General features: G+C 33.4%; 1 protein-coding gene across 1 annotated transcript in view; it reads left to right on the top strand.

Annotated features, from left to right (window-relative positions):
- The window catches only part of LOC149779237 (uncharacterized), a 156,327-nt gene that overhangs the window by 130,838 nt on the left and 11,587 nt on the right, over positions 1-13,902 (top strand). The window contains exons 8-9 of the mRNA XM_089938412.1: positions 6,192-6,740; positions 9,518-9,676. Of these exons, the coding sequence (XP_089794538.1) occupies positions 6,192-6,740; positions 9,518-9,676 (708 nt within the window). The remainder of the gene's footprint in view (positions 1-6,191; positions 6,741-9,517; positions 9,677-13,902) is intronic.

The following is a 13,902-nucleotide window of genomic DNA, read 5'->3' as shown; positions in this document are numbered from 1 at the left end:
GAGAACTCATTTATATTTATCTTTTCTTAGCTCTAATGGTCATTGACCGGAAGAGTTTGTCCGATGGTTTGTCACTCATTAGTTCATTAGCACAAGTTATTGTTACTCCACCTAAGCTACTTGGCGGATTGTCATGAAACTTTTCACACATTTATCCTGTAGTCTAGTTGGTCCCAAATCAAAATAGTCCCTCTTGGATATTCAATATGGCTGCCACAGTGGCCATTTCAAAATATTGTTATCCCTACTTCTGAATGAAAGGTCATATCAACTTGGTGATATGACTAAAAGACTGCTAATGATTATCCTAAAGGAAAGTGGTGCCAGTCTGATATTAAATATGGCTGCCACAGTGGCCATTTAAAAATTTTGCAATCCCTATTTTTCCTGAATAGAAAGAAGTACTGACATGGGATTTTCACCAGAAGATTTTCTCATTATGTCTAGTTGGATTTAAATGAAAGTGGTATTAGTCTGATGTATAATATTGCCGAGACATTGGCCATTTTGAAAATCATGTTATTGCTTACTTCTTCTGAATGGATGGACATATGAGGATGATACTTTCACAGAAAACATCTTATGATATCTAGTTGGTTATACGCTTTAAATGAATATGGTGCTGATATGACATTCAATATGGCCACCATAGCAGCCATCTTGACAGTATTGTTATCGCAACTCCTCCTGAATGAAAAATCATTTTGACTTTGTGTTTTCACTTTCAGACTCCATATGATGTCTAGTTGGTCCTTAGCCAAAATAATGCTGCTCACACATCCAATACGTTCGGTTACTTTATGACATGGGCATGATTGGGTATGCTCAGTTCTGATTTGGTTATTATATTTGTTCAGTTATTTATTTATTTATTGCAACAGTGACTTAATATATCCCATCATAGTTCTTACAGGTAGGTTTATTTATTTGTGAATATATGATTTGAGAAGCGAATTTAGTATTCTCACACCATCCTGTTTATTTGTAGCTCCTACTGATTTTAAAATCGAAGGCATCAGGGATATAAAAATGCACAATACTTAGTCATTTCATTCATTGATTTACACCTTCTAATCCCAAAGACTGTCAACAAACAAACGTGAGGGTATATGAATACTATAATTACCCTAAGACTATTGAAAACACCCCAGGCAACCTCAAATTATGTTTTAGAGTTGAATTTTTCTCTCAATTAAACAGAAACCGTTTAATTTAATCTTAAATATCCAACAATTGAAAATTAGACAGGTTTGTATGAGCTATTTGTAATGCACAATTCAGTACTAATGGGTGGGGGATGGTACTCTGATGGTAAAGAAATCGCTAAAAATTATGGTAATAGCAATGTCCCATTTCTTTCAGTTAAGTATCATGCACCATTTAGCAGTGCATGCGTGAAAGAATAACTTGTAATATAAAACAATTCCATACCTTTTTGTCCACTAACATTGATGCAGTGTATAGCAATATGGAGTATGTCTGTAGTGAAAATTGAATGCCACTGACACTTAGATGTTATTTAGTGTATAGCAATATGGAGTATGTCTGTAGTGAAAATTGAATGCCACTGACACTTAGATGTTATTTAGTGTATAGCAATATGGAGTATGTCTGTAGTGAAAATTGAATGCCACTGACACTTAGATGTTATTTAGTGTATAGCAATATGGAGTATGTCTGTAGTGAAAATTGAATGCCACTGACACTTAGATGTTATTTAGTGTATAGCAATATGGAGTATGTCTGTAGTGAAAATTGAATGCCACTGACACTTAGATGTTATTTAGTGTATAGCAATATGGAGTATGTCTGTAGTGAAAATTGAATGCCACTGACACTTAGATGTTATTTAGTGTATAGCAATATGGAGTATGTCTGTAGTGAAAATTGAATGCCACTGACACTTAGATGTTATTTAGTGTATAGCAATATGGAGTATGTCTGTAGTGAAAATTGAATGCCACTGACACTTAGATGTTATTTAGTGTATAGCAATATGGAGTATGTCGGTAGTGAAAATTGAATGCCACTGACACTTAGATGTTATTTAGTGGCAATGAGAAGTGAATTTTGAATAAAACTTAAAGAAATTGAACATGAGCTGTTTTCGGCACATACTGTTTGGAAATAAAATGGATACTAGTCAGTCCTGAACAACCTTGACAGTACTTCCTAATAGATGGTAGGTAGGCCTGTATTGGCCATAAGCAGTATTTTATGATAAAGACAATAACACAATTCCAATAATAATAATAATAATAATAATGACATGGTGCTAGTCCCAAACATTATGATGTTCCACAAAATGAAGAGTCTGGAATATTTCTCTGCTCATGTGTCTTTTTGTACATGGTGAATGCCTGTTGTACCATGGTTGGTAATTCAGTTTTCTGAATTAATTATTGAATTTTGAGTTTAAATCTCCAACCACTTTCTTGGCATCCTAATAATGGGTTGAAGGCTAAATGTACAAAATATAAATCTAGTATTTAACCTATATCTAGGCCACCAGTTACATTTAACTGTCTTCTTGTATCTTGGTTTATACAGCACCCATGTCTTTGCAAATGACTACACGGAACAGTGATAAAAATTAATTTTTCCAATGTTTAAATGTTATAAACAAAATAATATAAATAACTAGTTATCAATAATACAGAAATATGTAACTAAATCACCACTAACGTGTACATAACTAATTGTACAAATGTCAACTCTTTCCATATAGGTGGCCTAGTTGACACATCATAGAATCCGATGTAGATATATACACAAATACGTCATCTTTACCATCGTTAAGCAAGTTGCGCTATATATAAAGAAGTTGTGCAATACATCATTTAACAGTAACGATTAGTGACAATCCTGACATCCACTAGAACTCTATGAAGTACCATCTTGTAAAGTATTGAACTGTTCATATATCTTACCTGATCAGTTTAATTGTAATTTTGTTAAAATTTGTCTTTCTCTTAATTTGATTCAAACTCTTGTTTTGTGGGAAGTGCCTTCTCACACACTCTAGGAAACGCATACCACAGCTAGAATAGTTCTTATACTTGCAGTTTGATTCAGTATACATCCTAGTCATGCATACATAGATGGTTTATTTAGAGTAAGTAGCTAATGGGAAGTACTTTTCATTATCTGTAAATGGGTATCAAGACCGAAAGATTGATGATACCTGAAGATATAAAGTTTGGCGAATGAATGCTTAGAGAAGTACATGTGGTGTACCGGTAAGTGGAGATGAAAATAAGTAAAATTTAAACAAGCATAACAGTAATTTTATTGTATGTATTTTGGGAATGTTTTGTAATTCTCTTTGCTGTTATCAGTACCAACTACAACTGTATCTTCAATATGGAAAGTTTGGTAGCCATTTGGTTACAGGTATGCATGTAATATGCACTGTCAGTCTAGGGACTGAGTTGACTGGAAGAAGACCAATATGGCAGCCCCCCATTACTTGCATACATACCAACCATTACCTTTTTTGGCATAGTCATTTCACTTTTTTTCCATCAAATTATGTTTTACGCTGGCATGTTTTACGCTGAATGTTGAGATGACTCTTTTTTAAGCTAATAATATATAACTTTATACTCATTATGTAACATATATGATATTTGACTATACCACACCCACCCACCCATTAGGCCAATTCGCACTGCCAATAACCTTTAAGCAGATTACATAGCCCTGGACAGGGATGAAAGAGTTATCGTTAATTCATAATCTGATTCTAAGTACTGAAGAAGAGCGTTCTGTTTGATGTTGATAAATGAATACCAAATGCACTTTGAAACAATTGAGTACTCACATTTTTCATTTATCAATATCTATCAAGGACACACCACATGAAAGTGCTCTTTTCATAACCCATTTTATTTATGTTCTTTGTTGTTGTCTTTTTTCTTTTCTTTATTCTGTTTTTTTTTTATTTATTACAAACACATGCACACACAAACACACACACACACACAGGGGTCAAGCTAGACTTAAATGTTAGGGAGAAGTGACTTCTCCTTTTGGACAGAACAGAGAGAAGGGAGAGCTTAACAGGGCAAGGTATGCAACATTCATATATATATATATATATATATATATATATATATATATATATATATATATATATATATATATATATATATATATATATTTAATGTTTGAGTGTTTTAAGTCTCTTTTTGAAATATTCACTCTATTTCTCAGCATACATACCTGCATTTGACAATTTGGTTTTAAGCAATATTTTATTTTCAAGTAGAAACTTTCTGAATTGCATGAATATTGTAAACACATTTTTATGCATATAAAAAATATCATATTCATATGCAGTAGCACAAGACTTAAGAGCACTGTAGAAGCTTTATACTGTAATGAATTTTAACTGATAGGAGTAACTAGATTACAGTATTGTAATTGCAGTTTAATAAATATGCTTGTTCAACTAGCCTTAAACAAGATTTTTTTTTACTTTATGAAAGTACACTATAAAATGGCAGTTGAAAAAAATTGTAAACATGTTTGCAACAACCCCTACAACATGTATTTGAGGAAATGCATGTGTGTCTTCATACCATGTTGTTTGTCTCAATTTCATTGTTGCTGATAAAACATTGCCTTAACTATTCATAGATAACACAATGAAACATTAACATTGGTATATGAATGAGCTAAAGCCTTCTTTCCAATCGAATTGAAACAGCCAATATTGGAGTGCATCTAGTTTTAGAAAGAGGGACAACAGTCCATTGATAGGATTGTAAATTTAAGGTTTTATTATTTGTCTATGTACATTTGATAATGTAAGGCATTCATGGTTAAGCAATAATTGCTCAGGTGCTTTTTCTCCCCCTGTATTTTCACAAAAATGAGTGAAAACAACTTTGACCCTACAGCGCTTCTCGAATTACAAAACTTATCATTGCCCCATCCATTGGGACCTACATAATTCTATTTTTATGTTAAATCTTGAATAACATAATAGTTTGACTCTGCTTTCTATCAATTTAATATTTTCCTTAATATATTTGCCTAAATGTTTATCAAAACGGACAATCGAACAAAGTGGTACTTCCCAGATACAGCAATGTCTGCCATTATTCCCCTTGATGGGTTAACTTACGGTCTCAATCAGATTTTATGAAGAAACATAAATTTGTATGTTTTTATCAGCAAATCATAACTTGTGGAAATCGGCCAGTGATAGTTGCTATAATCAGATATGTATATAACACATCTCTGCTATAACTTGCTCAGGAAGGGGTTAAAATTAGGACTTTACACAACACTAACCCCCAACTACTTGTATAAAACCAAAACTCACTTCAAACTTGTAAATATATTTTAGCTAAAAATAACATAAAAGATTGATATCAGTGGTTATAGTATTTGACTGAGTGTTTACAAGGCATGTAAAATGTCTGAAAAATAACATTGGTCACGGCAGTAATGTTATTATAATACTAAATCATACCTGACATGAATGCTCACTGTCTTGGAAGTTAGACTGTTAGAAAAGACCACATTTTCAGCACAGATCCACTGTAATGAATAACATAATGACCTTTGATAAAAGATCACCTGTCCTGGGAGACTGCCATTCTCCAGAGACCTCTTTTGTTGGCAGAAAAGATATTCTCATAACACATTATCTTTTTGAGAGACCAGTTTTTGATGGAAAGAAGGAAAGACAACTTGTCTTCTTAGACTTCATTGCTGGTAAGAAAAGGAATGTTTCTTGCTGAGAAAACACCTGTGTTGGCAGAGGGGATAATTTCAAATGAGAGAGCACCTATCTTCAGAGATCACTTTTGTTGGCAGTAGGAATGGTCTCTGATGAGTGAACACCTTTTCACAGAGATCACACTCATTGACGGTAGAGTGGTCTCCCAGCACAGAAATTCCCTGTAATAGAAACTAAACCAGTGCTAATATGAAGAAGTGCTAATTTAGCTTGTAGCTAGTTCATTTTTTTTCCTTTACTTAAGCTTTAAAAATAGTTAAATATGATTTTGTGTTGCAAAAGTTATGGTACACTGCATAAATTGATGCTGTGACATGGAGTCCATACATACAGCTGAAAAGCAAATGGCTTATTATGTAAGATTTTCTTGCAGACAAAACTATAGGTCTGATTTTTATTCTATTTTCCAGGTAGTAATGATTGATAAGAAGAGTACTAGACCCATCTGACTAAGACAGAGGTTGAGATGCCTCCCACTGGTGCTGCAACCAAGGTCAAGGACCCAGAGTACAGTAATTGGTTGAGGGTTGGCTTGGCTCTGTACTATCTAAAAGATGGACTCCATTCCTTTATACAAGGGGAGGTGGATGCTATGCACCAGTCCATGTTGTTGAAACTGTATCACAGTTTAGTTGTACCAAAGACACAATGTTCCAGCTGTCAGTCCAAGGATGTGAAACAGAACAGAAATACATGTGTCTGGAAATTTCGATCTCCCTGCCCATCCAGTCTCTGTGATGTCTGGTTGATGGAATTATTGACTCTCCACACCAACCCTACGTTCAGTAAAATCTACTGGGAGAACTGCGATGTGACTGCCTGGCCATTTGTTCCGTGGGAATGTGCAAAGTTGTACATGCCTCAGGGTCAGCCACCTGCTAACATCGGCCCATCCCATAGTGATGCCCAAGCCCTGCTAACCCTGATGGCCAGTTGTAAATACTTCCATGGGAAACTATCCCCAGCAGGCCTTACACTGACACACACGGTATATGGTTGACTATTTTACATGAATCATTATCACTCATATTGCATCATATGTCCTCTCCTCTGTCACCACTCTATCCATAAAGTTGAATTTCCCAGAGGACAGAACCCAATATAATTGCATATTATGTGCCTTCTAGCTGAAATTCACTAAGTTTGGTTAAGCAACAACCCTAAATATTGTCACTGCTCATACCAGCTACATGTAGCAATGTAACAATTTTCTATATTTCTGCCTTTTATTCTTCATACATTTTGAATGATTCAAATTCATTTCATGTCCTACTTTTATCTATCCTCTTTGAACCACAACCTTGAAATCTTTAGGGCCAGTCAAGCATTATAACATATATGATATGTCTTGAGATATGTACCAAAAGGAAAACTAAATAACTTTACAGAAAAAGGGTAGAGGTGTATATTTGGTTTTATAACCCTGCTAGGAGGCTCTCATGTGGTGGGCATTGAGATTGTGCTTGCACTGAAATTTTGAAGACTTAAAACCAAGCGACATCTCATTGAAAATATTATCATGAACATAAAGAAAATGTTTTTGCAGTTACACAGATCTCAAAAGCCTTCATGCCAATAACAGCATGGCTGTGTGTCATTCCCCCCAACCCGTTATATAAAGTGGGGGTAAAATAGCAATCTCTCTTTCTCCTGCATGTTCATAATCTATTTGCTAAAGAAACCTTTTTTCATTGAATTATTTTCAAACCATTCAACTTATTTCAACCAAACTTGGTACATGTGTCAAGCTGCTCGTGTACAGGTGCCTTTTGATATTTAGAAATGTCTGCATTTTACATTATTTACATTAGATATACATTGATGCATAAGCAGCATACAACTGGTGATCTTGGCTACAAGTACTATACAAATTTAGTATGCTTGACCAAAGGGTACTATCATAAGAAGTATAAAATTGGTAATCTTGGTTATAAGTAGTTTACAAATTTAGTATGCTTGATATAGAGGGTAATATCATAAGTAGTATAAAAACAATTAAGAGTATTGGACCGTAGGTACTTTCTCTAGATGATTCTTAAACATTTGGTCTTGGGTCCCAGTGTTCAGCGAGAAGGCTAATGTCAATTCCTTGTATAAAGACTCTCAAAGATCTTTCATTCCACACCCAAGATAACATGACTTGGTGATGTCCTTTTTTTGACAACTTTGATCTCCCTGCCCTCACCCCAGTGACCTGGGTGCCAAACATGAAAATCATGTTACGCGCATTGTATATCTTGAAAAAGTACAATGAAAAGCATAAGTAACAGAGAAGAGAGTATTTATTTTGCCTTTTACTGTGTAGGTGCCCTTAGGCCTACAGAAAAATTCATAAACATTACTGCCAATCTACAACCTTATATAAAATATAACTATTGTATCATTAGCAGTATGTTTTTTATATTTACAAAAGTGTTACAGATATATATATATATATATATATATATATATATATATATATATATATATATATATATATATACATAGACATTAACATTACATGAGACAGTCTAATTAGAACATTATTAGAATCATAAATCTAATGATATTTATATTTTTAGGCAGTACGATTAGAACATTAAATCCAGTGATATTTATAAACTATGACATTGTGATTTGAACATTAAATCCAATAATAATTATAATTTAGGATGGTACGATTAGAACATTAAATCCAGTGATATTTATAAGGTATGACACTATGATTATAACATTCAATCCACTATTTATAAGATAAGACAATATGATTAGAAAATTAAGTCCAAGCTATTGATAAGCAAACAAGGTACGATGTGAATATGAGACACAATGAAATGTTATTTACTGATATTTTATATCCACAATTTTTTTACATTATTAATGAAATTGTAGTTTTAGGGGTACTTTGTTCTAACCAATAAAATGTTGCTGTGAGAAACATTATAATTTATTGTATTTCAGTTTATGAGTAATACTTAATTATCCTTGCATTAAGAAACTATTACTACTAGTATATGAAATAAATCAAAATTGACTATTGTTTCTAGTGTCCGGGTTCAATCGAGAGGGCATTTTTACACCACTACTGCAATAGAAAGGTCATGGGTCACATAGAGAAACAAAGATGACAAAAACAAAAATCAGCAAAACTTAATTGAAAAATAGATACACATAGTTTACGATACCTGCATAGCAGTGCAGTTATTAGTTATAAGCAAAGGAAAAAATTAATAGTATTTAAAACAAATCAGTGTAATGACTTTATAGTCACATGCAAGGAAAGTACCTAAAATGAATTAGTGTGATAACTTGATACTACATGTATCTGTGACAAGTGTGATGAATATATCTATATTTCAAATCTCAAAAATGTCAGAAATGTATAAATTATTTATTTTAGAACAATGATTATAGTATTTTAATCATAATTGTGGAGTACAGTTATTATCTGATCATTGTGTAACCACTAGGTGAGTTGTGAAGACAAGGTAGCTACACGTGTCAGATTTGTTTGGTGGCCCTTTTGGAAATCTAGATGGAGTAGGGAACCTATCGGAATTCTAAATTGAGGCTTGGAAAATCTAGATGGGATAGGGGACCTATCAGGCAGAATTTTTTAATTGAACCTACTTTCAGAGATTTGTGTATGGTCAAAGACATGTATCAATATTGAAGTTCAGAGATGTGCATTTGTCTATCTTAAACTGTATATACTTTAATGATTTAGGAATAATACATCAATATGCTTACTGTATTTGTTTTAATTTTTGCCTTGATATTTTTCAGGTGTCCAAAATAAGGAACTGTGTGATGCATTCTGGGGACATGAGACTCTCAGATGGTGACAGGAAAAGTTTCATACAGGATATAATTAATTTGTTAGAGGACCCAACTCATCTCATATCACTGAAAGAAAGTAAACAGGCTGTGGATGAGATAAATAAGGTACGGAACAAACATGATTATAGCTTTGAAAATTGCTCAGATCAGTACAATTTGTAGGAAGCTTTTAGACAAGTTGATGTGTGTCAGGTATGTTTAATTTATCTTATGCCCTTCACTGACATAGCAAAAGGGAGCTATATTCTTTCCTACTGTATGTTCTTATGTCCATAAGTCTGCATGTCTGTCCTGAATTTGTTTTCTGCCAAATGAGTGTGAACTTCATATTAATTGTGGTTTTTTAATTATAATCATTATGAACAAATTTACCACTTTTTTTCTCCTGTTAAGAGTGGAGTTAAGTTGTATATCCCCACTCAATCTGGCCTCCAATTTTCCTGGGGTATATTAATGGGAGGTAGAGTGGAGGAGACAGTTTGCTCTTCCCAAAGGGGCCACTATGCTAATAATTTCCTAAATTTTGGAGTTTTTCTTGAAGGTTGGCATTGAAAAAATACAGAACAATGTATTAATTATTGGTAATAATGTATGGTGCTATTTGCATGCCTGTTCTTTTCTGCACAGATGTTTAGATCAACATGATTTTTTTGCTAAACCATGTTATACTGTAGTATCACAAATTATCATGGATTTCATTCTTGTACTGATTCAAATATTTAAAGACACAGTTAGCTACATATGATAAAGAAACCTTGTCTTTCTTGGCTTATTTTATTTATTGTGTTTCTTTCCAGAAGGTCAACAAAGCTATTTGATACATCAACATCATTTCTCTTGTCAAGTTAAATGTTTTAGCTTTTAAATGCCTCGATTTTACTTTAACCCTTTACAAATATATAAATATATTTTGTTTCAATTCACATGTATCTCATTATTAGACTATACTGTAATTTACACTCACTGCCTTAAACTGAGTTTTTGTGAGATTAAATAATGATAGAAAAATGAGAAAAAGCAAACATTTAAGCACTGTTATTACCGAAAATTAAAGAAAGAATATAAATAAAAATAAAATTAATACTTACTCAATTAGATTCTTCATTTAAATGAAATTGTTGTCTAACAGATTAAATCCTTGTGCAAGTATGTCTCATTTTATTCACGCATGCTTAACCCAAATGAACAACATGACTGTAAATATAGAGCTGATTCTTGAAGAACAATTACTAATGAAACTTTGTGTATATACCCCAGTTAGGACAGAATATTGAAGCTCACACTTGACTGATATTTGGAGAACACCACCGAATGAACATCATCACATCAATCAAGTCAGCTGGTACATGTTAGTTGGGTAAATAATCCTGAAATTGTTTAATTAAACAAGTCCAGCATTCTGAACCGATGGATATTTAAGTCTGATCTTTCACACATTTTAATGTGAGCCACAATTATCCATTCAGTATGAATTGACTTCATTGATGAAGTTTTTAGTAAAGTCTAGTCATTGCAGTTGGTTCATAAATGAGTCTGCTCAAGCAAAGCAGTGGTTCCATTGTTTTTAAAAAAATGTTTTTTGTTTTTTGGATGGAGTAGGGGCCAATTGCATTCTTTTTTTGAGAGATGTTGAAGTGTGCACCACAGTTTATTTAGCTTAGGATATACACACAATATATTCACATATGAATCAAAAATCTTTTTTCCATACAGTTGCCACAAGGCACGGCATATTATGATGATGTCACTCCATCCATGGCTGCTGGTTGTATCTATGCATTGTATCATTAACAAACTTATGTGGATAGCTTGCACTTGTAGTAAGGAAAAGACTGTCAGTTTTTCTGTCACAAGGTCAAGGTCACTGACTGAAACAAAACCAATATTGGTTTCCACACAGTACCAATAATGGTTTCCACACACTGCCATTAATTCTCTGTCACAAACTTAGACCAAACTTTGTGGATGAATTGCACTTGAGGTAAAGATGTCTCTTGATATCGGGGTCAGAGGTCAAGGTTACAGCAAATGAAAGACAAAATATGCATTTTACACAACATTTTCAGCTCTTGATCATATACCGTCACCAAAGGTCATAGATGGGTTTCATCATTGGGTAGGAAAGTAGCCTGTTGATTTTTGGTTCAAAAAATTAAAGCTCAAAATCACAGACTGGAAAAAGGAAGTTTGCATATTATAAATAATTTTAGTTCTAGATGATGTACCGTGACCAGAGTTTGAGGTGTGCTTGAACTAAACATATGCAATAAGCCAGTTATTTTGGGGTCAAAAGGGTTAAGGTTAAGGTCATTATGGCACAAAGAATATGTATTAGTGCTGTGGTTGGAAACAGAATATTGACATCAGATCTGAATGCAATAATTATAAGATATTTTCTAGCCAAAGATTTTTGAGAAAAACCTTCACTTCAGACCTCATTTTATAGCTGGCACTTGGAGTAAAGAAAAAGCTCATCAATTTTGGGGTCACAAAGTGTCTTAGCAAATGGTTCTCAATCAGTAGATCAGTATTATTTAACATACTTTGAACAAAATTTGTAGATGTCTTGCTCATGGGATAAGGAAGAATCCTATTGAAAGGGTATCGGGGTCAGATGTGTAAAGGATAAGGTTACTGACTGAAAGAAGAAATTAGGTTTGTGTACAAAAATTTCAGTTCTTGACTCCTTTTTCTAAGCTTGTGGGTATCTCATGCATCCAGTAAGAAAGAGGCTTATTGATTTTGCACTTAAAGGTCAGGGTCAGTGACTGAAAGGGAAACAACATTTTTTGCTTAATATCTATAGTTCCAGACCAGGTACATTGGTGTAAGTTTTTGGAGTGCTTGTACTTAAGATACAGAAGAGACTTATTGATTCAAGGATCAAAAGCTCAAAGTTAATGGTACTGTACCTAAGCAAGGGTATTGAGGAACACTATTTCTTGCTTTCTTCATTTTTGGTCTCATTCTTCTGCCTTTTTCTGACTGCTAAAATTAAAATTCTGCTTTTTTTTGCCAAATATCTTTATATACACTTTAATACTGGACAGCAAATAGTTTATGAAATGGGACAAGTGCTCGGGGGTGGGGTTAGGGAAAGACCCAAGGGCCAGTGCTGGTTATAGGTTTAGAAAGCATTCTAGCATGAAACATTTGAATATTGTACATATAAATTATGCCAGCCTGAAAGAAAATATTCTTAAATGAAAGCAATTGTTATGCTTTTTCTAATATTTGTTTTAATATAAACTCCACTGATATACGATCAAATCTGGCAAATTACTGAAAAGGAATTTATACTGAAAAGTTTTAATTTTTCTTACAATCTGGCTAATCTGACCAATTTCATTAGAAAGTATCCTGGCTCGATGGTTTTAAATAATGCCATTTTCCATTAAGTGTTACACTTAATTGGTTATAATTGGAGACTCAAGTTTTAAATTTACTTCTGACATTCAGAAACTACCAAAGAAGTTTTTTTTTATACTATTTGTCAGTAGGTATGCATGATTGGGTTCTTATCAAATACATTGTATATACAAATGATACAAATCTAGCGTTCAATATGGCCAATTGTACTGGCATTAAATTCTCTGTAAAAAAATGTATAACTGGACAGCAACACTGAACCAACATCAGTATCAGACATGGATGTTTTTTTCTAAATCATAAAAAAGTTTGATCAACTTCTCACAAGCTGTTCAACAAAAACTGACAGAAGTTGCCCGCTGAACTGAGAGTGCTTGTTCAACAGATGATTCATTTGGCTGTTAGGGTGATTTAAGCCAGATATGCAAAACGGACTCTTTTAGCCATTTGATCCTTGTGTATTATGTTACTAAAAGGAACTTGCGCTTCTAATAATAAGGCACTTTTTGACATTGAGTTGTACTTGCATTTGCCCTTGAAAGGTCAGTCAAGATATCTCAAGGGACATAACTCAGTTTCTAATCCTGACAATTGGTTGAAACATAACCTTTAATATAAATGTATAAAATGCATGTTGCCAATAATGTTCCAGTTGTGACTTCGTCCTTTCAACCACCATATTGTGCCATGTAAACAAAAGTAGTTCCGAATATATGTATTGATGGCTGCGAATTACATATGATTTTTTCTCAACTCTGCAGAAAGGCAGAGGATGTTTCATCTGTAATTCTGAGAGTAAATGCTTCATTAGAGTTCTTTAACATTTCAAACAACTCAGAATCATTTCAGCAAAAAATGTATATGAAAGGTAATTGCAAAAATATTGTTGTCAAAACGTTCTGTGATCTTTTTGTATAATTCTCATTTGATAGATACAGAGAAGAAAAGACTTGAAACATGTA

This window comes from Sinohyriopsis cumingii, chromosome 17, assembly GCF_028554795.1.
Source record: "Sinohyriopsis cumingii isolate HCF-2022 chromosome 17, ASM2855479v2, whole genome shotgun sequence".
Taxonomy (NCBI): Eukaryota; Metazoa; Mollusca; class Bivalvia; order Unionida; family Unionidae; genus Sinohyriopsis; species Sinohyriopsis cumingii.
This window is presented reverse-complemented; position numbering and strand designations above follow the sequence as displayed.